This window comes from Strigops habroptila, chromosome 8, assembly GCF_004027225.2.
Source record: "Strigops habroptila isolate Jane chromosome 8, bStrHab1.2.pri, whole genome shotgun sequence".
Taxonomy (NCBI): domain Eukaryota; kingdom Metazoa; phylum Chordata; class Aves; order Psittaciformes; family Psittacidae; genus Strigops; species Strigops habroptila.
In genome coordinates this window covers 35,906,059-35,930,888 of record NC_044284.2, presented here as the reverse complement: position 1 = coordinate 35,930,888, position 24,830 = coordinate 35,906,059, and the positions used below count along the sequence as shown (strand labels likewise).

Sequence of the window (24,830 nt, the reverse complement as noted above, 5' to 3'; positions counted from 1 at the left end):
TGTGGAGTGGTGAGAGGCCGCGGTTGCCAAGGCGACAGGAGGCGGCGGCGCGGGGCTGCGGGTAGGCCGTGCCGCCGGGCCGCGGTGGTGCCGGTGGCGCTCGGTGCGCGCTCGATACGCTCCGGTTCGCTCCGGAGCCGGCAGGGCCGCATGCTCTCGGCCCTTCAGTGGAGGGCCGGAGTCCCCCGGTCCGGGTAGGGGTGCGGCGGGCCGCGCTGGCGGTCTGCCGGGTGAGTAGCCGATGTGACGGCCCCGCGGCCTGGCGAGAACAGCGGTTCGGGTCGGTGAGGACCGGCCGCGGAACCTGCGTGGAGGTGCCGTGCGGGGGGTGGGTGTCCTCCTCATGCGCTTTGTTTGGAGGCGAGATGGCTGATGGGCTGTGCGTGGCTGGGGTTGTGCTAACCTCTGTGCTGTCTGATAACCCCTTCCTTCTTTACGATTTTTTAGGTTTATCAACAATGAACCACAGCATTAATGCTTAGCGATGAGTAACGGTCAAGTTTATGAACCTGAGTTACTCGGACTAGTGAGAGAGGTTGGTTTTCTCTCTTTTTTTTTTTTTTTTTCTTTTTGGTTGAAGTGAGCGAGGCAAAATTTCATAATGCTCATATTCAGAGCCAGGCATTGTAACTGCGGTCTAAATTCTGGAGTTACTTATCTGGGCAAGTGTTTGCTACACCCTGAAATCGTATTGACTCCTGTCATGCTCTGTAGATTCAAAGGGCTTGACATCCATTAAATGCCAATAGTCAAATATAAAATCAGTCTGGAATTATCTGTTGTTCATTGCAAATGAGGCTTTCATTAAAGGAACAGTTAAGTTGATTAGATCCACAGACAGTTTTAGGGCCCAGGTCCAACTCGTGATAATAGTGAGCTCTTTAAAACATTGTTTAGCTACCACTTTGTTCCATATGTATATAAATCACAAAGGCATATAAAAACCCTTGAGCTGACAAAGCCCAGGCTGATGTCCTGAGACTACTGGTTTAATGCCTAAGCAGGATTTTCCAGCGAGTCACTCGTCTTATAGGCAAATGGGTAGAAGTAATCAGAATGTATTCTAAAGTGGGAAATGGTCCTGTGAAAAAGACAGTGAGAGACCAGCTTTCAAGGGCAAGCGCCTCTATGGTAGTCTGTACTTCAGCCTTCTGCATAAATTGGCTAAAATGGGACATTTGTGATTTGGAACAAGAACACGAACTGTGATCTCTGCTGCTTGTTACTGCTCCATTCCTTTAATTGACACTGTGTTGGTAGCCTAGTTTAGGGCCCTAAATGAACACCAAACCAACAAAACCTAGACCCCCTGCCTTGTGTGATCCACCTATTGCAGGACAATCAGGAATGGCAGTCAGTGCCCAGTTTCACCAGGCTGTCTGTTGAAAGCCTGGACAGAGAGTCTACCAAATGGCAAAATCATACACAACTTAAATCGTTTTGTGGATCTCAGAAAACAAATCTAAAAAGAGGCTCAAGTATTTAGTCATTACTGTATTGCTGTTAATGTCAACAATGGAGAAAGTAAACGATTCTTGTTCTCTGTAGCAAATCAAAATGAATGGATTTGCTACAGATTTGAGTAGATCAAAATGAAATGTGATGCCTTGCCTCAGCAACCAATAACTAAGACTCTCGAGGTGGGGGGAGAAGGGGAAAGTTGTGTGTAATATAGTGACCGTGCATTGTGGGAGGAAGAGGCAGGGCTATTTATCTCTTTCTCAGAAGAACAGTGCTTGATTAGATGGTCATTAATTTGGCTTGCACAGCTTCAGATGAGTGACCTAGCTTAGAATTCAAGCTGTCTGTAGTGCTGTGGAGATAAGAGTCATGCTTGAGAATTCTGCCCTCTGAGAATGCTGTTTGCAAGGAAGTTACTTGTTTCTTCAACCAAGGTATAGCATTAATGAATTTCAGTTCTCTTTCTTGTTTGGTTGAATGAAATTACTGGCTAAATTGAGGGGCATCGTTTTCTCAGAGAGGATGTGCTTTGTTGTCAGTAGTATTCTCCAGGATGCAGGAGGAAATTTAGTTCTGAGGCAGTATTTCCCTACCATAAGGTACCAGTTCTTGATTTGTTGCTGTGCAGTCTTTGGTGTTTATGGACCCTGCTACAGGGAAACTTTAAAGGACTTTGGCAATTCATGGGTCACTCACTGGAGCATTAATAACCTAAAAACATACTGTTCCTGTATGTTTTTGTCTTGTAGTATTTGGATTTTGCTGAATTTGAAGAAACAGTGAAAGTATTTACAAATGAATGTCAAATAAAAGGGAAGACACTACCTAAACCAGCAGGTGTTTCCTCAAGAGATTCACAAGCTTTGGCTGTTCAGGTAATGCATAGTTTACTTTCAATAATACTAAAACCAGTTAAAGGCTACTAATTACTGTGTGAGATTACAGCAGCTATCTGAGCTGTCTGAAGAGATTCTTGATTGTTTGAAGAAGTCTGCTAGCAGTCTTCTTCCAGTGCAGGAATCTTCAACTTTGGATTTGTTGGTTGGTTGGTTGCTTTTGGGTTGTTTTGGTTTTTTTTCAGGACTCCAGTCCTTTTGAACCTGAGACAGTAGTTTTGATTCTGACTATTTTAGGTTTTTAGCTTGCCATACTTTGGTGAGACTGATTTTTGCACATTGTAGGATTTGTTTTTCCCTTTTAGTAAAGGTAGGTCCCCAGATCAATATGTTTGAAAATTTGGACTTCTCGAATTGATGGTTGATTCAGGCTCTCAAAGATATTAAAGAAAAATATTTAGGTGGCCACTGAATGGTGAGAGATTTTGGATAAAACTTTTAATTCAAAGTGTTCAGATGGCACTTGAATTCTTCATTCACTAACCTACCGTTGGAAAAATGTAGTGCTTCTGTGCTTGGTTTTTTTCACTGAATGCTTTTCCCCTTTGCAGAAAGATCTGCTTACAGCATTTGAAAATGGTGAACAGAATGTTTTCTTCCAGCTCTGGGAGGAGCATATTTCATCTTCAGTCCTGGACGATGAACCGGCTGCTCAGAAGCTGGAGTTCTATCTTCACATACACTTTGCCACCTACCTCTTGAAACACAATATTGGAAAGCCTGTAAGTTTAGTTCACAATTTAAACTTGAAATGGCTTTTGTTTGGTTTGCTTCATTTGTTTGTCTTTAATGTGCATGAGGATGGAATGTTTACTAAGAAGAAATCCCAGTCTTTGGGCCTAAAATGCAGTCTGCATTTCAGTTGAACCAGACCCATTGTATTGTGAAGTACAGAGATGGAAGTTGGAGGTGTCCTTATCCTGGAGCTCCTAAAGTATTTTAACTTGGAAAGTACCAGCATGCTGATTCTTTCAGTCTGTAGGAGATTCTTAAAACATTTACTTTGCTTCCAGTTTGGACTGAAGCTGTCTGTTGAAATACAAACATTTATGATAAAATGAGAAAGCTGAATCTTGACCAGCTGAAGATATCATATTGAAAGCTAATACCAAGCTGTCATAAAATAAAATCTCTGTTACATGGGACATTTATGATGAAGAGAACTTTAAGTAGCCTGGAATCAGCCAGGGCTTAATAGCTCCTGCCTTACACCTGTCAGCTGCTACAGGAGTATTTGGATGCCTTCAGTTTGTTTTCCAGCCTCTAAGGAGCTTTTGTTCTCTGTGCTAGCTCCCCTTCCTAGTGCTGTATGAGTGAATTTTGTGGTTCTGCACTTATCACTGAAATGAAGCATGGCTAAAGTAGGTGTTTCCTCTCTGCCCTGAGTATGGAAATGCACTCTGCTTTAGAAATCTAGCTTGACAGGGGAGCAATAATTTACATTCAAAAAGCAATTTTCCCTTACTTTTGTTGGACTTGGGGGACAGAGACAACATTGGTTTAAATTTTCTTTATGGAGTGGCGAAAGCAAGATAGAATGCTCTCTAGTTAAATAAATCTTGCTTTTTAGAGAACAAATATTCTGGGATTTCAAATTTGATATTAATGTATTTAGGTCTCTTCTTGTATTTGCCAGCATTACAGTGTGTTCAGAGTGGTAGTTTTCTAAATAAATATTTCTAAATAAATATTTCCTAGGACAAAGCTGAACTTGAGGAAAGGATTTCTCATTTTAAGGCATACCTGGAAACAAAAGGAGCTGCACTGAGCCATACTACAGAGTTTCTTCCCTTCTATGCTTTGCCTTTTGTTCCAAACCCCATGGTACATCCTTCTTTTAAAGAACTTTTCCAGGTAAGTATCTGTTTTGCAGAGATGGTTTTTATGATGATTTTTCTGATGGGGTAGTAGATGTTGAATGATATTTACTTTGGTAATCATTTTTGTTTCCTTTAAAAGAAACTATACAATCATAAAAAAATCAAATATTTGATGGAGGATGGGTTGCGAGAGTAATATCAATAACAAAGTACCATCTTAAATATGTATTTTCCATTTGTTTGAGTTCTAAATGGTATGCTAGCTTTGTGTCCAGAAATAAGAATTGCTGTCTCTCCTTCCTTTCCACAGAACCCTGAAATACACATGCTTCTGGGATCACTATTTAGTAGTTCAAGTCCCCTTAACTTGTTTTGAGGTTGTTGTACAGCCCCACTAGCTGTGTGTAAATATAGCTGGGTTTAAAACATGATAGCTAGGCATGAGGAGACTGAAGCAGTTTCATTTTATGTGGAAAAGAGAAAGTCAAGTTTATAAGTAATCCTCCTGTAAAAGACTCAGTGTTGCCTGCCTCTCCATCCCCTCCCCACCCCCCAAAAAAAAAAAAGTACTGGAAGAGCAGAGCTGTGCTTAGTGGTTTGGTGACTCTTGCCACAGGCATTTTTCCTGGCAAATTTTTTTGTTAAATATGTTTCAGCCTTCGCTTTGGCTGTTTCAGAGTTGAGTTCTTAGGTTTGCATGTGCAAAGTGAGGAGAGAGTGTAAAAGTTAGTGTGTTTGAACTTGAACACATTTGCAGGTGCACTTTCAATATGATGGTGATCTACAGTTATTCTATTGATGAAAGGGTGATAAAACACCCTGACATTGACTGCTTTCTGAGCACCATGCAGGTAGATGATTAGGAGATGATGGTTTGATGTTCCAAAGCATTGGTGTACCTTCCCCACATTTCCTCTGTGGTGAAAAACTGTGCCTTAACTTCTTGGTTATGCTGGAAACAGCTGGTTATTCATATATCCAGTGGTTGGACTGGATCGAGGACCTGATCTGCTTTATTGCCTGTGAATGTGTATATATACAGCTCCCATGTACACAATTGAAACAGCACACACAGGTACACAAATTTGTTTGTAAAATATGTACAGTATTTTGCAGGGTTACGTATGCTTGAAATGCTTCACCATCCTACCTCATGGACATTTGTGCTGGCTTTTATAAGCAGCTGCAGGCAGTTATTGTGGTAGGAGGGGATATCTTCAGCCTGCATTGCTGCCACACATTTTTTGATATGACATCAAAGCTTAAGTGATACTTGCCCTAGGGCTGGCTTTAGATATACCAACTGATGAGGAGCTCCAGTTTAACACCAAAAAAAGGCATATACAGCCATTTTCCTTTGGGACTAGCTATAAATACCTAGATGTACTGGTTGACCTCAGAGGTGGGATATGACTACTCTTGTTTTAATTATACTTAGCAGCCTTCCCCCCCCCCCAACCTCCCCCCCAGCCCCAAATGCCTTATCTAAGACGAGATCCTCAGGTTTATTCATAGTAACCCAGTGTCCAAGCTCTTAGTCCAGTCACTCATATTTTCTTGTGGGAATTGTACAGCTTATTCCATGCTGGTGTTGAAACACAGATTGTTTTATGTTTGAGAAAGAACAGCAGTGAGTCACTAGTCTGCTAAGCAGTGTTCTTAGCTTTTTTTTTTTTTTTCCTCAGGCGTCCAATGCTTTATATAGCTGAGTTCCTGCCTGTTTGTGTAATACATCTTGAAAAATAATATACACTCCTCTCTGTAGGAGACATGTTTCCTTTGGTAATATACAGCATACTGCGGTGCACCACTGTCTGGATATTGAATTGGTAAATGCAGCAAGTAAACTCTGTATGCTCTCCAGCATGGTGAAATAAGGGCAAATCTGAGCCGTGAGAACAGCTTGCAGCATATACGTATACAGCAGTAAATTTAGGAAGCTCCTGCTCTTTGTTGGAAGATACTGCTTTTTCATTTGCTGGCTTGCTTTTTGTCAAGCAGAAAGGAACTTAACTGAAGGTTTGAAATAGATTAAATGAGTATTCAGTGAATTCTTAGCTGTAGTTTGGCCTTTTTCCTTAACCATTATTTTCTTGTGCTTATGAGATATTATGTCAGGCAGAAGACAGCATTCCAGTTAGTGGCTGATATGTTGGTCTGGTTTTTTGTGTATGAGTTATTTTTCTCCAAATCCTTATTTTAGAACTCTTGTACCCTAATCACTGATGTCATATCATGGCTCTTGCAATAGTTATTGACAAAATTTACAGTTGCCAGATGTTGTTAGGAGTGAAAGATGTCTAGTGATTACTTTTAAAAAACTGAGCCATGGAAAATTATTCATTTCATACTTTATTTCATAAATATAAAATTCGCTTTATTTTTATCTCTTTTTCAAGATGCTTGTATTTTTTAAGTACTTCTAATTTAGGGGCAGTTGTTGCATGTCATATGAGGCACTAATATTATATGTTAGTTTTACCCTTTAAATAAAGCTACATTGTGTTTCTAGAACTCTCATTTAGGCATAATACTGAACTCTCTTCTATCTTCTGTACACTGGTATGGGTAGCTAACAAACCCATTCACTTCAGTAACAGCGAAGGGAAAAACATTTCAGTACAATGCTGGCTGCCTTGTTCAGTAATAGTGGAAGGTTGCTGTGATCCAAACAGTACTTTCAGCAGAGTGTATGTATTTACTGAAAAACTGTCATTGTTTGTTTTTCTTTTCAAGGATTCTTGGACATTGGATTTAAGGACGAGATTGGAAAAGTTCCTGTCTCTGACCCTCAAAGACACTCCTCGGCTTCTCACTATATTTGTATCCTTTTGAGAAAACACTTTGAAGATAATTAGAATTACTGTAAAGAGGCAGTATAATTTACTGGAAGAGTGTGCTGCTAAGGTTTACGGCAGAATTGCAGTAATGTTGCAGTTCAGTGTTTTTATGATAGGAAACTTTGTTTATATTCTACATTAAAAAAAAATCTTTTGAAAAAGTTATGTAAAGACAATGGATAGATGCATATAGACCTGCATATTTGTTGTATGACCATTCTTTGCTTCCATGTATAAAGTATAGGATACTTGAAGACACCAACCTGAGCTGACTTCTTTCTCAGCATTAACTAACTAAAATTATTGTTTTACTAAATGGCTGTGATTCAGGCTTGTTTTTCTAACAGTATTGTTTAAGCTGTGTTGTCAGGCCTAATTTGCAAACTAACTAGCTATATGACAAATTTTCTTCTCTGTTTTTGGTCAGTACAGTTAAAGGCAAGGTAGAAAAAAATGTAGGTTTTGTTTCTGGGTTGTTGGGGTGGTTGTGGGGGTTGTGGTTTTTTTTTTTTGGGTTTTTTTTTGTTTGTTTCTTTTTTCTGGGGTTTTTTTGTGTGGGGTTTTTTTTTGTTGTTGGTTTGGTTTGGTTTTGATTTTGGTTTTTTTTAACAGGAGAAGTCGAAAGGCCTTTTCCTGCTATATCTTATTTTATTTTAAAGCATCACATTGCCATGGTGGTACTGAATGATGAGCTGGGAATATATTCCTTCTGTTCCATTCCTGCCCATTTGCCAGGATGGGGAACAGTGATCAAAACAGTGCTTTCACTTCCATCTTAAGGATGTTTGTGTGGGAGTCTGGCATAAAACAGCTGAAGAAAATTTTCTCACTGCTTGTATCTCTTTATGGAGTAATCGACTGGATCCTTATTGAGCCCTGAATATTTCTTAGGTATAAAACGTTACTTACACTTAAACACTTGCCTATTTGTATGTTGATTTTATGTAAAATCTGTGGCTTGACTTTTGATTTTGGTGTTAATACATTTAGACTGGAGTTACTCTATTTTCTACTTCAGGGCTGGATTTAGTATCTTTAAAGGTCACCAAAAGTCTCAAGTCTCTCTGCAACATTATACATTGTACACAAGATTTTTATGTATTTATTATTGATTCATTTATTGCTCTCCTGTAAAGCATTAGGCACTTGCTGTTGCCTGGGACAGTAGGAATATTTGACTTGGTTGGGTTTTCCAGTTGGTTGAATTTCTCATTCTGTGTCTCTGGAACTAACATGTACTGGAAGAATGCACATTTTCCTGAACTGCTCCTACTCAAACAACAGAAGGAGAATGGACAGTGCAGCAAAGGTAAATGCTGAGATGTGGTAAGATTACTGGGGGCTATAATAGTAGTGGAAAGTACACCTGCAATGACAGGGAAACTAGTGATGCATGGCAAAAAGTCCTCTGAAATCCAGACCCCTGTCTTGGTGGTAGTCATTGCTAGACTGCTCAAGGTCAGTAGGGTTGGACGTAGGCATGTGCTATAAATGGGAGAGGGCTTAGTTGTAGGGTTTGTATTTTAAGTCTGTTCTGTCCCAAAATATGGAAAAATCAGATGGAGAACTCTGTACAAAGTGCATACTAGGTCTCCATTTTTAGTGATGATAAATGTAAGTTTCCTCAAATTCCTTTCCCATACCTGCTTATGCCTACCTGCATCTGCCAGATTTCAAATCTCATTTAGTTATTCAGATGACTGTCTAATGATTTTAGACAGACTTTCGTTCCTATTCACTCATCCTGTTTAAACTCCTAAAATAGCACGTACTGGTATCTCCTGAATAAGAATGTGTTTATTTAAGTAGGACTCTGATGTGTTGCATTTTTAGGTAAGCTGTTCATACATACTTAAGTGTGTAAGTGACTTGGGGATCTTATAAAAAGAAAAAATAATTTCAGCACTGAATTCTGTTAGGTGCTGATGGCATTTGAAATATGTGCCTTTATATGTTCAATAAATAGAACTTAGGTTCCTGACTATCTTGCATTCATTTTTTCACCTAACTCTGTTCACTTTATTAGTAGAGATTTGTATGAGCCCAGCTGGGTTCTTCAGATGACTTCTCCTCTTGAGTTATTTTAATCTGTAATTTTAAACTGAGGATTTACTACTTGTAGATTGAATTAAGGAGAAAATTAGGCTTATCTACCAGGGTGAGTTCCAGGTATTTTCTGTGTTATTTGTGTTGCATTAGACTTTCATTGAATAGTAGAAAGATCTTTGTGGATTTTTATTTTCCAGAAGTTACTTTTTTCTTGTGGCAATAATTCCATACTCTGATTAAAAAGAAATAACTACATGATTGGGCATGAATTATTTTGGGTCTAATTACTTTTTATTTGTGCAGGTTCTGTACTTTGTACAAGTACAGGGAATGTCATGGTATTGAATCCATACAGGTCAGCTTTAATTTGTAGATCTCTTATGTGCTTTGGAGATTGAGTTGGTTTGGGTTTTTCATAGAACTTACTTGAGGCGTGTCTCGTATGAAACTTTGGGAGCCGAGATGTTATTTTTGCAGTATGCTGCTCAGTTCACATGGGATCCATAGCACATACTTGCTGTTGGAGAATGCTTACTTTATCAGTGAAGGAGAAAAGCAAAGAAAATTAATAGGTAACACATGAATAAAGAGAAGTATGGCAGAGAGTCTTGAAAGCAGCCTTTGGTACATAGTTGCCAGTCATTACTCTGACATACTGAAGCACTTCAAGTTTGGGTGGGGCGATGCATACTCTCTTGAGAGTGTCCTGCAGAGTTCAGTGTGTTTACCTTGCCTGATTGACCTGCTACAGTCTGGCTTTCTACACATTTTCTAAAAAAAAAAAAAAAAAAAAAAAATAAAAAAAAATAAAATTAATACCTGTATGCATTTTAAAGCTGCCCGTGGGGCAGTTGTGCTTAACTTGCAGCTCTCCCGTATGTTTTCAGTTTGGCAGAATGGTTGGCATCTTGCACAGATAGCTTCAGACCTTCTGTGTGTCCTCTGGGCTAACAGGAATGGAGGGAATGAAGTATTTGGAAGCATGTTCAGCTACTGTCCCCTTCCCTGCCTCATACAAATCTGCGGATGAGTTCACAGCTATTCTTCCACCATGTCAGGGAAGGGGAGAGTAGGGGAAGTGTGTCAGGCTGCTGCACAATAGAAGGTGAAGTGTGACATGTCTATCTGTCAAGAGTTGCTATAGTCTGAATTACTATTAATGTGGAAAGATGTCAGTTTAAAATATAGATTGTAATTTTTATGGAAATGAGGTTAGCAAGAAGGAGACAAGGCAACTACTGCCTCTCCTAAGAGCAAGGTTTCGGTGTCACCTAAGGAGTCCTGGTGTTAGACAGCAGCTCTTGGGACCTGCAGCTCCTCTGCTGAGAGCTCTGCTGCGTTGTACACAGGAAGTCAACCTGGCTGGAGTCAGTGCTTCTAGCAAGTGTGTGAGGGTGGGCTGAGACTAGAGAGACAGAGAGAGCAAGCACAAGTTCAGGAAGAGTGTTTGAGGTGTAGGTAGGCTGTTGTAAAGGGTAACAACTAGTCTCACTTAAAGAGAAAAGCTTATTGTGGAATTATGTGCATACGTATAACTCCTTGGCTGTTCATAGGAATTGGAGTCAAAACATTAAAAAGGCTTGACAATTACATATATAAGAAAGCAGGCAAGAATGTTGGTAGAAACATGCAGTAGTTCAGATGATGCCTAATGCCAGCATCTTCATTTGGCAGAGTTGCAAGCTTTACTGTATGCTGCATACTCCTAAACTAGGAGGTTAGTCCTCTGCCCTTTATTTTCCCCTCTTTTCTTCCACATATGAATAATGGTCTGGTAGGCATAAGGTGCAGAGCTTGCCCTCACCCCTCCCTGAACTTATCATATGCAGAAAGCATATGGGAGTTTTGTCTGAGAGGGGGAAAGAGAGAAGCCAAATGTGTTGTGTTACTCTCTGATGCCTGTTACAGGTGCAGTTTGATCACTTCTGCAAGGTGACATAAATGTGAACTGCTTCTGAAAAGCAGTTTCCTTTTCACCAATCCTGACTAAGGTGGCAATGACTTTAAACAAGCAACTAAATATTAATTTTTGTCTGGAGTGGTAGCTCCCTGATCTGTCTGCACAAATGGTGTTAATGTTTGTGGGGATGTGGCAGGAATGCAAGAGGGAAGTGGGGTAGCACAGGACCAACACTTCCAACAGCTGTCTCTACTTCGGTCAGCTACATGTCAATGATGAAAGCTTTCTGCTCTCTCAGTAAGAAACTTTGATGAAATACTTTTCCTTTTCTAGTAAAATTACTTACATGAGAGAAGATAGTGACACGAAAAATAGAAGATTTGTCAAGACTGTGCCTCCTCTCTTTGACTCCCCTTTATCAGTAAAGACCAGTATTTATTATTGATAACCCCTAAAATTAACAGGCAAGGGGTAAATTGAACCCTGTTTTTTAATTGCCAAGACTAGCGTTCATGAGCTGCACAGAGTTCTGGTTATGTAGTTTTTCCTGCTGACTGTAGTTGAAAGATGGATCTTCATCACTGGAAACTTTCCTTACTGGGCTTTGAAAAGCAAGCAAATTATGAATAGGTTTATATTTCATGGCTTGGTGCTTCCAGCCTTCTTCTGAGTAAAGTCATGCTCTAGATACATCCACTGCAAACTTCTGAATCAAATGTGTTGTATCAGTTAAATAAAAATATATTCTAATTGTTCATCTAGGCAAAGGAATAAAGTGCTGAAGAGTGGCTAATTTTGTGCAATGGTTGCTCTCAGAATCTTTATTAGTTTAGAAAAATACTCTTGTTTTGGAGCTGTATCATTAAAGCTATGGTAGCAGTTTAGCAGTGATGGTTGTGGAATAAAAATAAAATTCAAGTTGAATGATTATTATCAAGGGAGAATAATTTGGGTTGTCTTTGGAAGCTATCTTAACTCTTGATTTTTAAGCTGATGAATATTGATTGCAGCTGAGATGGTTTTAACAGCTTAAAGAATTGTAAAAAGTTTGGTACTCTCAGCAAGATTGCTTAATATTACTGGGAGCTGTTCTAGTGTTCTTTGGGCGTTTTTTTCCAAGTGCATTTTGCTGGATTTGAACAGGATCTGTAGCTTGTCACAGTTTCTGTTGTTATGTCACACTGGTTTGTGCTCCCTCCTAGAAAGCATATAGAAAAGTACTATTAGGGTGGCTTAATTTGCAGCTGGATCTCAGGTGTCAGTCACAAATCCTGCAGGTGCAAAATGCTGTGATTCATGAATGGTTCTCAGAAGGTGGCCATTCTTAGAGGGGAGGAGGCTGTGAGAGTAAAATAACTGTCTGGGTGTTTGTGGGTTTTTTTGTTAACTCATAGATTTTTGAAAAAACATGGATTAGAAATAAGAAGGTGTACCTTCTTTGTATTCCATGCTTTAAAACTGTCAATTTATAGCTAAAGCTTATAGCTAAAGTCTATTAATGCACATTTTCTCTAAAAATCCCATTAAAAAGATGATTTTGCTAAATTTTCTGAAAGTAAAAATAAGCTGTTCTGACATCTACTGCTTTTAATATAAATGGGATAAAAGCCTATTTCAGAAACCCTAAAATCTATATGATGTGACAAGTTTTTAAAGTCTGAAATCATAGAACTATCTAATGACTTTGATCTTGTTTATTTGTAATGAAAGCTTTATGAACAGGTCTATTTGAATAGTATGTTTCTGACAGTTTTGTGTCTCTTATGTCCATGTGTTTATCGCTTTTTTTGAAGTGGTTTGTTGGAAGTTGTTTGGCAGATATTTGTGTGTTAGTAGTACGTCACTACCTGCAATATAACTAGATCACCCTTGTAGAAGAGAACTTGTGAAGGCTCTACCAGATACGCCATGGTGTTAATACAGGACTTCCCTTCACTACTTTTCCCTCTGAAGATTACCACCCCCTATGCCAGCCACCTTGGTTCAGCAGAGGTTCTGCCTCAGTTCAGAGAGCAGGGGAACAAATGGCAAGGGACAGTTTTTGAATAAGTACACCTAAATTCTCCAGAGCTTGTTTACTGCAGCTGTAAGGTATTACATGCTGGGATTTTTTTAAACACAGAGCATAATGGTGTGGTGAAAGTTAGTGCTGCTCAGGATTCTCCAAGTGAAGATCCAGAAGATTTCTACTGATACCGGTTTTGTTTCCCAATGCTTCTATGTTACAGGAACATATGATCTCCATCTTTATGGAAAGAGATAGTGAACCATGAAAGAGGATAATGGTTTCCTTAAAGATCATGAGCAAAGTCTGTTCAAAGCCAGGAACAGGAAATAGTTTTTCTAGTTTCTAATTCTGCATCTTAGCTCCTTCTTTTGTTTTTCTTCCCGTTGGGTCTGTTTGAACCTAAACAGTTTTGGTCATATTGGGCTGTTTGGAATGCTCTACTCTAACCCCCAAATTTTTTTTAATCTGTGAAAAATAATCCTACTTCTGTCTGAAACTCTGTAGTCAAGCGGATTCCTGCCTACTGTTTGATAGAAAGTCCCATGGTAAATATTGAGTCTGTTTGCAGATGGGCGTGATGCCGTTTTTGCGACACTAGAGCGATACTGGCTTCTCAGCAAACTAATTTAAAACATAATGTTCTAGCAAAATACATAGACACCAGCAGTAACAATAGAAATATTGTGCCTACATTCGTAGTTATCCAGTTATGAAGATGTGCACTGCAATACACAGCTCAAGATTCCGTGCCCAACTACCACGTAGTTCAACTATGTCTGAGGCTGTTTTCCTTAAAAGATAGCAGACTTAGTATTTAGTTTAAAATAAGCAAAACACTACATAACCTAAATATCAGTGGTCTCTTTCTATAAATTAACGGGAGAAAACACCCAGCCTCATAGTGTAATCTATTAAGCACTGGCATGAACCTCTGGGTGGTGTCATTCTCCCATTTTGTTGCTTTATCTTTGAAGTGGCTGCTTTGGCCTTTCCAGTTGCTTGGTGTGATACTGCTTTTTACCCACTGGTACTTTAGTGAATATAGCAGATAGCGCACAAATCTCATCTGAAGATAGCAAGTCTGAGTTGCATTTTGTCATATATTCTTCCGATTTGATGGTTACTGTCTTGTTTTGTCTCTAGTAGCATGGAACTTTTTGTATTAACAGACCTTTAAAATAGTACTCTCTTCGCAAATGTATTCAGTGGTGTTTACTGTTTAATAATTGTATTGCTGCTATAACTGTGAAGCAATTGTTTCTTTGGGCAATTAAGGCAAAATAAATACTTGTAGCTGTCATGACAAAATGAAATCACACTAGTAGTATGGAATTATCCTTGCAGTGTAATTCCACACCTTGAATAAAAATAATTCCACAGCAGCAGTTGAAGTTGTCCTTTAGAGCAGTAAAAATGCTTGTGGGTTCTTTGTCCTTGTGGTTGAAAAGGTAATGTTATTTCTGTTATTCTCTTGACAGAAAGATTGCAACATCTTCAACAACAGTTAGTGGAATCTGAGCGCAGAGCCATGACCTATTTGAAACGATTTAACAAAATGCAGGCGGACTACCATAACCTTATTGGAGTCACTGCAGAGCTGGTGGATTCCTTAGAGGCCACGGTGAATGGCAAGATGGTAAGAGATGACTCAGATGTGTACTTGCTTCCTCATCCCCCAGAAAATGGAGAAAAAGTGCCACTAAAATGTGAATTAAGCTTTGTAGTTAAGAGCATTTCTGTAAGTACTGTGTCTCTTTGCTAATGCAACAAAGCACTTTGGATGAGAGATTTCTTCTGTTGCCCCTGTGTACTAGGATAGAATTAGTGCAGAGTATGGGTTGAATTGTGTTGGCTCAGAAATCTTCAAGAAATTATCACCATCTCACAAGACAGATCTCTTCTGAGAGTCCCCTTTTGAGCTTTGGCATCAGCAGTGATTAGAGGGCATTTCTGTGATTACTGCTTGCAATCAGCCCATCAGAGGTTGTATATTTAAAACTGCTGCCAGGTCTGTTTTAAGTTACACTATGGTGGAAACAATTGTCTCATCCAAAATTTTGTTGAGGAAAAGCTTTGCGCTCTGTTCTACTGAGCTCAACTTGTTCATTTAGTTGGTAAAGGGAGCTGGGGTAGGAGTAGTGAATGAGTTGTTCAGTGTGGGAAACGGGCCACACACCTGACTGTAGAAGGTACAACTTCCTTTTGAGTGTTTTTTATACAAAGATGATTTTATGCCTCGTCTTTTGTGCCATCTTTTCTTCAAGCAGTCCTCTGTACTATAACTTCTGTGTAACCTGAGATTTGCTTTTATGGCAGATGTTTGTGGCCTCTAGATGCTTTTAAAGGAGCTGTGAATTATTAGTAGGGAGAATGACTTAGGAATTCCTGTGCTGCATGCTGAAAAGTCAGTATGTACCTTCCTCCAGTCATCAGCATGAACGTCTTATATTTCATTAAAAGAATTTGCCTGTAGGTGTGGGCTTTGCTTTAGAGCAGATTAGGAAAGATATATGCTCCCATGAGCTCCGGTAACAATAAGCAGTACGTAGTAATTCATTTGCTGCCTCGCATTTCACACTTCAGTGCTCTCCAAGGTGATATAACCCTTACATTCTGGGGGGAGGAACTAGGCACGTTATCTTCTGTTGTGGATACTTGTTTAATTTCCTTTCTAAGCCTTGTGCTGGACAGTCATTTGATCCTTCCCAGGTGTGTCCAGCAGATGGTGCTCTTTCGTTGGGAATCTTGGTTTCTGTCGTTTCTGAATCCAAAGTGGGGTTGGGTACTGAGTAAAATAATGTTGAAGTTACAGCATTCTGAATTTGAAGGGTTTTATTATCTCGCCATAGGTCTGAGAATATCAGAAGTTCCCCATTCGCGTTTCTATGATCTAGGTCCTCTCAATTGTTCTGGGGAAGCTAATAACTGTTCTGAAATCAAGTAGTTCTATTGTGGTATAGATTACCCAAAACAAAAAACCTAAACCTGCTGAGATGTTTTGCATTGAATCATAAAGTGCTGTACTGTGTAATTCATATTTATTCACTTTGCTGCATAAGACAGTTGTGTAGGTTCTGCTTTTTAACTAGACAACACATCAGCATATCATAAGTCTAAAGCACAAAACTGCTTCAATACTTACGGTTGGACGTCTTACCTTTTGATTGAGGAAAACCTGTATGCAAGCATAGTTGTGACAAATTCTGGTTTTCTTCTAGATTCTGTGGAAGTGTCTAGTGTTAGTATCGTGAATAGCATAACTATTCCCAGATGAAGAGAGTTTATGATTTTCTTAATTTCATAGAATCACAGAATGGTTAGGGTTGGGAAGGACCTTAGAGATCATCTAGTTCCAAGAACTGTGCCATGGGCAGGGACACCTTCCACTAGACCAGGTTGTTCCAAGCCCTGTCCTACCTGGCCTTGAACACTGCCAGGGATGAGGCATCCACAACTTACCTGGGCAACCTGTTTCAGTGCCTCACCACCTTCACAGGGAAGAATTTGTTCCTAATATCTAAATTTACTTTCTTTCATCTTAAGGCCATTTCCCCTTGTCCTATCCCTACAGGGCCTTGTCAAAAGGCCCACTCCAAATTTCTTGTAGGCTCCCTTCAGGTACTGGAAGCTGCTCTAAGGTCTCTCTGGAGCCTCCTCTTCTTCAGGCTGAACAACCCCAACTCTCTCAGCCTGTCTTCATAGGAGAGGTACTCCAGCCCTCTCAACATCTGCGTTGCCTCCTCTGGACTCGCTACAACAGGTTCACGTCCTTCTTATGTTGGGGGCTCCAGAGCTGGACGCTGTACTGCAGGTGTGGTCTCACCAGAGTAGAGGAGAAGGATCACCTCCCTTAACCTGCTGGTCACACTCCTTTTGATGGAGCCTGGCATACAGTTGGCTTTCTGGGCTGCGAAACTGCTGACAGCACACTGTCAGCTCATGTGGAGCTTCTCATTAATGAACACTCCCAAGTCCTTCTCCTCAGTCCAGTATCTGCCCTGCCTATAGCTGTACTTGGGATTGCCCTAACCCAGGTTTAGGACCTTGCACTTGGACTTCTTGAACTTATGAGGTTTGCACTGGCCCACCTCTCCAGCCTGTCAGGATCCCTGTCAGCATCGACAGCATGTCGACCACACCACACAGCTTGGTGTTGTCACCAGACTTGCTGAGGATACTTGATCCCACTGTCCATTTCACCAACAAAGATGTTAAACAGTGCTGGTCCCAATACCAACCCCTGAGGAACATCACATGTCATTGGTCTCCATTTGAACACTGAGCTGTTGACCATAACTTGTGAGTGCGACCATCGAGCCAATTCCTTATCCACCAAGTGGTCCATCCATCAGATCCATGTCTCTCCAGTTTACTAACAAGGATGTCATGCAGGACAGTGTCAAATGCTTTATGGAACTTTAGTTCTGTCCTGAATTTCTGAACAGAACTGTAGTTGCAGTATATACTTTGTGTTTGCATCAATTAGTCTCAGGTGTGTGATTTTTTTTGCCCTCTGCTTCTTCAGATGCACAGTTTCCGACAAAACAATAAACAACCTTTAGTATAGAAACACTTGTCTGGTAGAAAGTGTAAGTTTTATATAATTCTATTCTCTCTGTTTCCTCATTTTAGATCACACCGGAGTATCTTCAAAGTGTTTGTGTTCGCTTGTTTAACAATCAGATGAGACAAAAGGTAGCACATAGTATTGACTTCACAAGGCCTGGAACTGTAAGTATTCATGTTTGGTTTTCTTACAGTAACTATCTCAAGAGACAATACAACTTAAACCATACAATCGAACAACAGATGTGAGATAGTAAAGGCAAAACATCATGTATTATGTGTCCAAGCTTGTAATAAGAATATAGCGATGCAGAAGGTTTTGTTGATCTCAAATGCTGGTGAATGACATGGTTACGCAGTCATAGCTGCATAAGTATGACTAATTCTGTTGTTATGATAACGGTAAGCTGTGTATCTGTTAAAATGCTAACTGAACGTTTAAAAAACCGAAACAAACCCAAAACTAATATCCTGAGCGTGGTTTGATGGCACATCTTAGCCAATTTAATAATTTAGCTAAAGAGGGGTGGTGCTGTTGCTCAGCTTTGGACACATGCTCTGTTTCTTTCTGCTGTCAGTGATGCTCCTATAAGCTAGAGTGATTTGGCTTAGCCAGCTGAAGGAGAACCATCAGACAGGATCATGGGAACATATGGGGAAGAGGAAGGGAGAACTTCCCTTATTTGTAAGAGCTAGTTGTTAGATGGTCATTTAGATGATACACCTAAGCCAACTTGTTGATTTACATGATGAGCTTTAATTCCATATCTAAGGATCTTTGATCTTACTGATAAGCAGCTTAGGCTCCCTAGGTTTTTTTCTTCTTACTTCACCAGCCTCTTATTCCTTTTCAGATGGCTGCAGTATACCGAGCTGCTTGTGCCCATTAGTGTTCTGCTCAATCTCTTCTGCCTGAATGGAGAGGGAGCTTTTTGTTCCAGCAGCAGAACCGTCTGAACCATCTTAGGATAGTTTCTAGTGCCTGTAAAACTGTGCCTGGGGGTGTGAAATTTTAAATGACTTAATGGGAGTGTAAGAGCTGTTCAGTGGTACAACCATTTTTAATACCTAGTTTGTTCAAATTAACATTAAATTAATACATTAAAGCATTAACATTAAAACTGCATTAAAACATTTTAGTATTAAAATATTGTGTGCCAGTGCTTTACAAGCCAAAGCTGTGAACTGTGCTTATTATTTTTGCCATGGCAGACTTTAATGTATACGTAACTTTGTAGTAGGAGAGCTTTGTGAGGTATCAAAGGAAAAGCAGAAGAAAATAAGATTCTTGCTCCTTATTCTAGCCAAGGTTTTTAATAACAATGATGCCATGGGTACACTTTGTTCGTCTTGAAAATTATTACAGAAATATGAGGAGATAATAAAAATGCTCCCTTTTTGTATGTTCTAATATTTTCAGTGATAAATATTATTCCTCATTGCTCTGTTTAAGCTGTTTTAAATGCCCTCACTTCCTGGTTAATGGTCAGATCTCCTTTCTCTGACCTGCCATGTATTTAGGAGGTGTGCTCCTAGCAGCTATTGCAGGCTGCATATCCCAGAGTTTTGGGAAGGAACCAGGATCTCTGCTTATCTACTACCTCAACAGCAGGGGCTGCTTGTAACTCTTCTCCAGATTTACACCATGTCTGTAGTGCATGGTTATGCCATCTCCCACCCTCTAATGTACCTCCTGCCCCATCTTTCTTCTGACCAACACTTTTCAGGGGTCTTCCCTCTTTCCCCGCCAATGGCTTTCCAAGGTAATGCTGTGTGTATCCCAGTAGTCTTCTGTATTTTTGCCATCTGATGTTGCAGCTGTATGTGTCTCCTAGCTCCCCTTCCCTGTACCGAGATAATTCATTCTGTGCAGCCACATTCCCTCTTCTATCTGTTCCTGCTCTTTGCTTGCATCAAGGTTTCTCATTTTCTCCTGTGATTTCAAGATACTTCATTTGCCCACTCTTATTATTTCTTTTCTTTCTATCATAAGTTGATCCTCTGATCTCTTGAAGCCCTTTTGGAAAGGGGGCAGAGGAAAGAGTGTCCTCCTTGCGCCAGGTGCTGATTGTTTTCTTTATCTGCTCTGCAGAAAGTGCAGAAGTGGCTGAAGCTGTGTCTTCACTGATAAAAGCTGGGTGGGTTATTGCTAGACTGCATATGGCTTTCTATACCCCTGTCACATGCAATTTTAGCATAAGCATCTGTCCTTGTACGGTTTAGCCTTTAGGTATAGGCATCTGTTTCCTTCTCTATGAAATAAAGACTTTTAAGAGTTCTAAGAACAATAAGTGATCATTGAAGAAGTGGATTAGCAGCAGTGTTGTAAGCACAGTATTTCAGCCAGAATCTCTGTTGCTGGAGATTTTTAAGGACAAGGTAGACAAATGGACCACTTATGGGTGTTGCTTGACTCTTTATGCAGAACAGATTAGGTGACCGAAATCTTCCGCAGCCATACTTCTTCTGTTTCCTTCTAGTAATGCTCAACTGTGTAATGATTCTTTGGTCTTACGCATCATGTTTATTTACGACTGCTTCTCTAAAAGCATCTTAAAAGTATTTCTGCTCCAGAAGCACCTTTGCCACCATACTTATGCCCCTATGGCCAGTTTAGCACAGTCTCCAGCAATATAGGTAGGTCAGAGAAAGAGGATTTGGTGGTGGTGGATTTTTTTCCTCTCCTAAAATTAAATTTTTGCCTCCCTTCTGTCCCAAATTAGCCAGTTAAGATGAGGAAAGCTGTATTCTGGCAGAGTTGTATCTATTTTTATACTAGGCTTTACTAGCACAACTATTTCTGTGTGACTTTATGGCTCCTTTAACCATACTATTTGTAGTAGTTGCTGTGCCAGCAAAGTTCTCTAGTGAAGGACAGCAATAACACTGAGACTGTTTAGATTAAGGGTTTCTCAACTACTTTAGGTTGCTCCATGACAGTGAGATTATAGTAGCTACTGTGGTTGAAATCCGATGTTTCTATAAGCAGACCCACACACTCAGGCTGTCTGAGGCATTAACCATGTTTTGGAGGGCTAATCGCAGTCTTTGCTTGCAGATCTTCACTGCATCGTAACCAGGTTTCCTCATCTTCTGCTTTTGTCCACACTTGGTTCATCATATTTTCTTGTTTGTTTCCCATGTAGAGAGTTCTGGTTTTATACATGAATAGCAAACACGTAGAAACACAAGTAAGTGGAAGAAGAAAATATATATGTAGCCCATCTTCTGAGAAGAAAAATAAGACTCCTTCTTCATCATCCCAAAACACTTCTAACCACTCCCTGACTGTGATCCAAGAAGCCAGATAAGATGGAGTAAAAACAAAATTCTGACTCTTTGCCACTAGGCCACTAAGGCATCCCATTACTTTAAGGATTCCAAATACCTCATTGTTATACACTTAGATGTTTTTGTTCTATCCTTAAGTGGTTTCAAGTTTTTGCATAATTTTTGGAATAAAGCTGGGGGCGTTGTGACCTGGACTAAGTAGTAGCATGAGCTTGCAGCATCCGTGCTGGATTTATGTTGGAAGATCCCTTCACTTTTTTGCTCATAACTAATTAGAGACACTAGAGTGTGTTTTTTTTCCAGCTACTCCATTTCACAAAACTCCTCTGCCATAGGGGCAGTCACCTGTATAGTTGCAGGGGGAAGAGACTAGCAGGGGGGCCAGCTCCTTTGCTCATCCTTACCATTAGGTCACTGTGTAGGCAAGGTGAGAGGTTTTTTGGAAAAAAAAAAAAAAAAAAAAAGAAAAAATTCAATGTCCAAAGAGTTTTGGCAGGCGTTAAATATGGTGGTTTGTTGGGGTTTTTTTCCCCATTTTGCCTTGAGTTTTCAGGATTAGACTCTATCGCACTGACGTCAGGACCAGACCGTGGATCAATATCTCTAAATAGGTGAGCAGAAAAGAAAGTCATTAGCAAGGAAATTACTTTTTTGTTGTACTGACATGCAGCCTTAAATTTCTACCACTTTTACTTAGGGGATGAGTGGATGTGCATTACATAGTTTGGAAAGAGGAGGTGCTTGAGTTCACAGTCAGTTATACTGTCGCAACGTGGGACAATGCAGGTTTTGGAGCAGGTTCTGAGAGCAGAAAATGTTAAAGCTGCATCATTCTCAGAGATGTTTACTTGAGCTCTACAGTATATTATGTTAAATCAGCTAGTCTACACTGGTAGTCTTAAATTATTCTGGGAAGGAGCACTGTATCACTGGGAGGAGCATTGTGCCAGTGCTGTAAACAAAATGAAGTATTGCCCAAGGAAATTAAAGAGTATGCCTTGGATTATATCCTTGGTAGTATTATTTGTATGCAAACTTGATTTTGTTCCCAGTACATTGTACTCTGTGCTCAATTTTTAATGTCAGGAAAGTAGTATTGTGTAATATAAAGCCTTGAGGTCTCAGACTTTGAAATTACAATAAAGGTAACGTGTATCCCTTACTAATGTGTGCTGGTTTTGTACAAACATCAGCTTCCTGGTTTGCTGCTCCATGGCTGAAGGCCTGTCCTTTCACACTGGAATAAATTTGTGTTGAGACAATAAATCCCAGAACAAGTCTTTCTTACCAAACTGGCTTTAAGACCTGTGGCAATGACGTCTGCTAACCAAGAGACTTTCCCTGTGTAATCATACCCACAAAATCTTACTTAGCATGGGCTTCTGGTGTTGGCTGTTGCTTTGTGCTCTCTTGTAAGCTGGCTTGGATCTCCTCCTTTTGCAGAGCAACTTCGTGCCTCTTGCCAGCTCTCTGACCTCCTGGGTCAGCTTGTGAGCCTGATCTACAATCCATTAACAGGATGCATCTGCTGCATGTAGTGGGAGAGAGGCTACACTACTGTGTTACAGTTGGGAGATGTTTCCAAGGCTTCTCTAAAGACATGTTTTACCACAAGGCTTTTTTCCTAGCTCCAGTTGAATGTTATTGCCATCTTCCATCTTGTCATTTGACATGCGTGGTCCTAAATTGGGAGATAAGAAACCTGAGAGAACTGTTAGAGCAAAAGGTCTGGATCCAAGAATAGAAGGTCAGAGTACCAGGTCTGACAAGCTGAGGAAACATTCATTTGAGGATTTAATCAGATTCCTGACTTTCTAATGTTTGTTTAGGCAGGGGACTGATGTGGGTAATGGTAAATTTGAATAGAATAGTTTTAAATACAGTGATGTATCATAGTCCTTTATATCTTTAATATTCTTGAAGTGACTTAGGGGGTTTAGTTTGTTTGTGTGTGTGCGTTGTCTTTCTTTCTAACAGTGATTTGTCTGGTGGGTAAGAAGTACGGGTTGTAGTTTATTGATGCCTGCAATTTTCTGTTTAATACACGTGAAGCCAAGAGGATTCTGGCTTTTTGTCACTGAAGTGTTGTACATTCACTCCCCATCAAAAGTAGCATAGACTCAAGTCATAAACAAATAGATTTTCTGACTCGAGTAAGATATACCCCTTCCTGGAATTTCTTTGCATTAGAGGTAGTGTAGTAAGAGTCTCTAAACTTTGGATTAAAGGGAAAACAGAAACTGCTTCTTCAGATGCACAGTTTCCGACAGTATCAAGATGTGTATCAACCGCTGGAGAATCTTTCTGTGACTAGAAGGCTGTATAGTAGTTTGCATACATTGCTCCTGTGTCACTGAATAAATGCCCATTATGTTGTTACTACTATTCAGTCTGATTATATTTACCTGTAGCCACAATTAAGTGAATTAATGTCCCTTGCAAGGTTTAGGTCTTTTCTTGGCACAATTCCTAAAGCTTTGAAGTGCAAATTTTTTTTAATTTTTTTAATTTTTTTATTTTTTTTAAGTTCTGTCACTGGACAGAAGCACCAGCTCTTCTGTAAAGTGAAGTTGTCATTTACAAACTGTGAACAAGGAGGAATTTTAAAAATTTTTCAAATGTTCTGGGATAGCTGTAAACTGGCATGGTATCTTTTTTTTTCCTTGTGCTCTGTGCTTTTTTCCTCAAACATGCTTTTTACTGCAGATATGAACATGCCATCAAACTATAATAGTTGGCAAATATTCTGTTTTTCACCTATGAGAGAGTTTTCTACACCAGGAGGCCACATGAAACCCAGGAGGAAGGGTAACGGAAGTTTTTTTGTTTGGTTTTTTTTTTTTATCTCTCTGACCCATTCAGAGTGGATTCACGAAGCATTATCTGGATGTATGCTCTTTCATTTAAAAATAATATACAGCAAACAGCATCTACCCTAAGCAAACATTTCTTAGGATGGAATATATCAGTCTTCTCCATCCCTGTCCATGGGAAGAAACAATCTACCTCTTTATGTAAGCAAAGAGAAGTACCTTTTTTTTTTTCTGCTGCTGTGGTATATGTTGTCTTTTTCGCAAGTTGCATAAATTCCTCATCTCTAAAGGTAAAGTGTTGCCATCAGTAGTGGTTTCCACAAACATTTCCTCTTACTGTCCTCAAATCATAGAACAGCCCAGGTTAGAAAGGACTTTGCAGGTCATCTAATCCAACCTTTTGTGGTTTCTTGTAATATTAAAACTTTCCTTTAATGTAATTTTTGTCTTGATGCCTATGTATGTTTTCAGTGGCTCAGGTCATGCATGTGTTGAAATGTCCTCTCATCATGATACTGGTTTCTTTTGCTCACTTATTGGTCTCTTTTTAATCTTAAAATGACTTTGACAAGAACTGTCTATGTGTGTGTGTGTAGCACTGTGAAAGTTAAAATACTCATTAACGTTAGGGAATTCTGAGTGTGATTGTAATAGAAAGAATAATGTGAGATTTCAAAAATTGGTTAAAGAATAGAAAGAACTTTATTTTCTCCTCACAGTGAAGAGTGGCAAGTTTCTTATACCTTCTCTATAAAGCTGTATATGTGTGTTAAAGAGAAACCTGCTCTTTACAGTGTTTATGTGTTTGTATGCCTCTAAAGTAAGTATTGGCAGGTTTGCACAAAAAGATTAAAAGCAGAATAATTAATGTTGGTCTTATTTCATTGTGTAGAACTGTGCACTTTTATTTAGATGCAAAGCTTTCTAAGTTAAATATTTTAGTCTAATTAAAGAGAACATAGCATATTTTGTACTAAACTACTCAAACCATAAATTACCACAATTTTTTATTTTAGTAGCTAAATCTTAGGTTTCCTTCCAGAGACTTTTTCTTGGAGCCTTTCAGGCTCCTTTTTCTCTTATCCTTGGAGCCTTTCAGGATGAGGAATTGTTAACATTGCTGAAACACCTTAAATTGTCTCAGCTTTCATAATGTTCTGGTGAGAAACTCCCAGTCAGCAAAGTT

At 39.6% G+C, this 24,830-nt stretch overlaps 1 protein-coding gene across 11 annotated transcripts in view; it reads left to right on the top strand.

Annotated features, from left to right (window-relative positions):
- Positions 1–24,830, top strand: part of ARMC9 (armadillo repeat containing 9) — a 72,539-nt gene continuing 47,709 nt past the window's right edge. For 8 of the 11 annotated variants that reach the window (XM_030496037.2, XM_030496036.2, XM_030496035.2 and 5 more), the window contains exons 1-9: positions 34–230; positions 448–535; positions 2,211–2,336; positions 2,909–3,079; positions 4,056–4,211; positions 6,914–7,000; positions 8,302–8,326; positions 14,453–14,610; positions 17,607–17,705. In XM_030496037.2, coding sequence (XP_030351897.1) covers positions 485–535; positions 2,211–2,336; positions 2,909–3,079; positions 4,056–4,211; positions 6,914–7,000; positions 8,302–8,326; positions 14,453–14,610; positions 17,607–17,705 — 873 coding nt within the window. In that variant the 5' untranslated portion in view covers positions 34–230; positions 448–484. Of the gene's footprint in view, positions 231–267; positions 329–447; positions 536–2,210; positions 2,337–2,908; positions 3,080–4,055; positions 4,212–6,913; positions 7,001–8,301; positions 8,327–14,452; positions 14,611–17,606; positions 17,706–24,830 lie in introns of those variants that run through there. The other 3 variants (XM_030496033.1, XM_030496038.2, XM_030496034.1) reach the window with 3 other exon arrangements.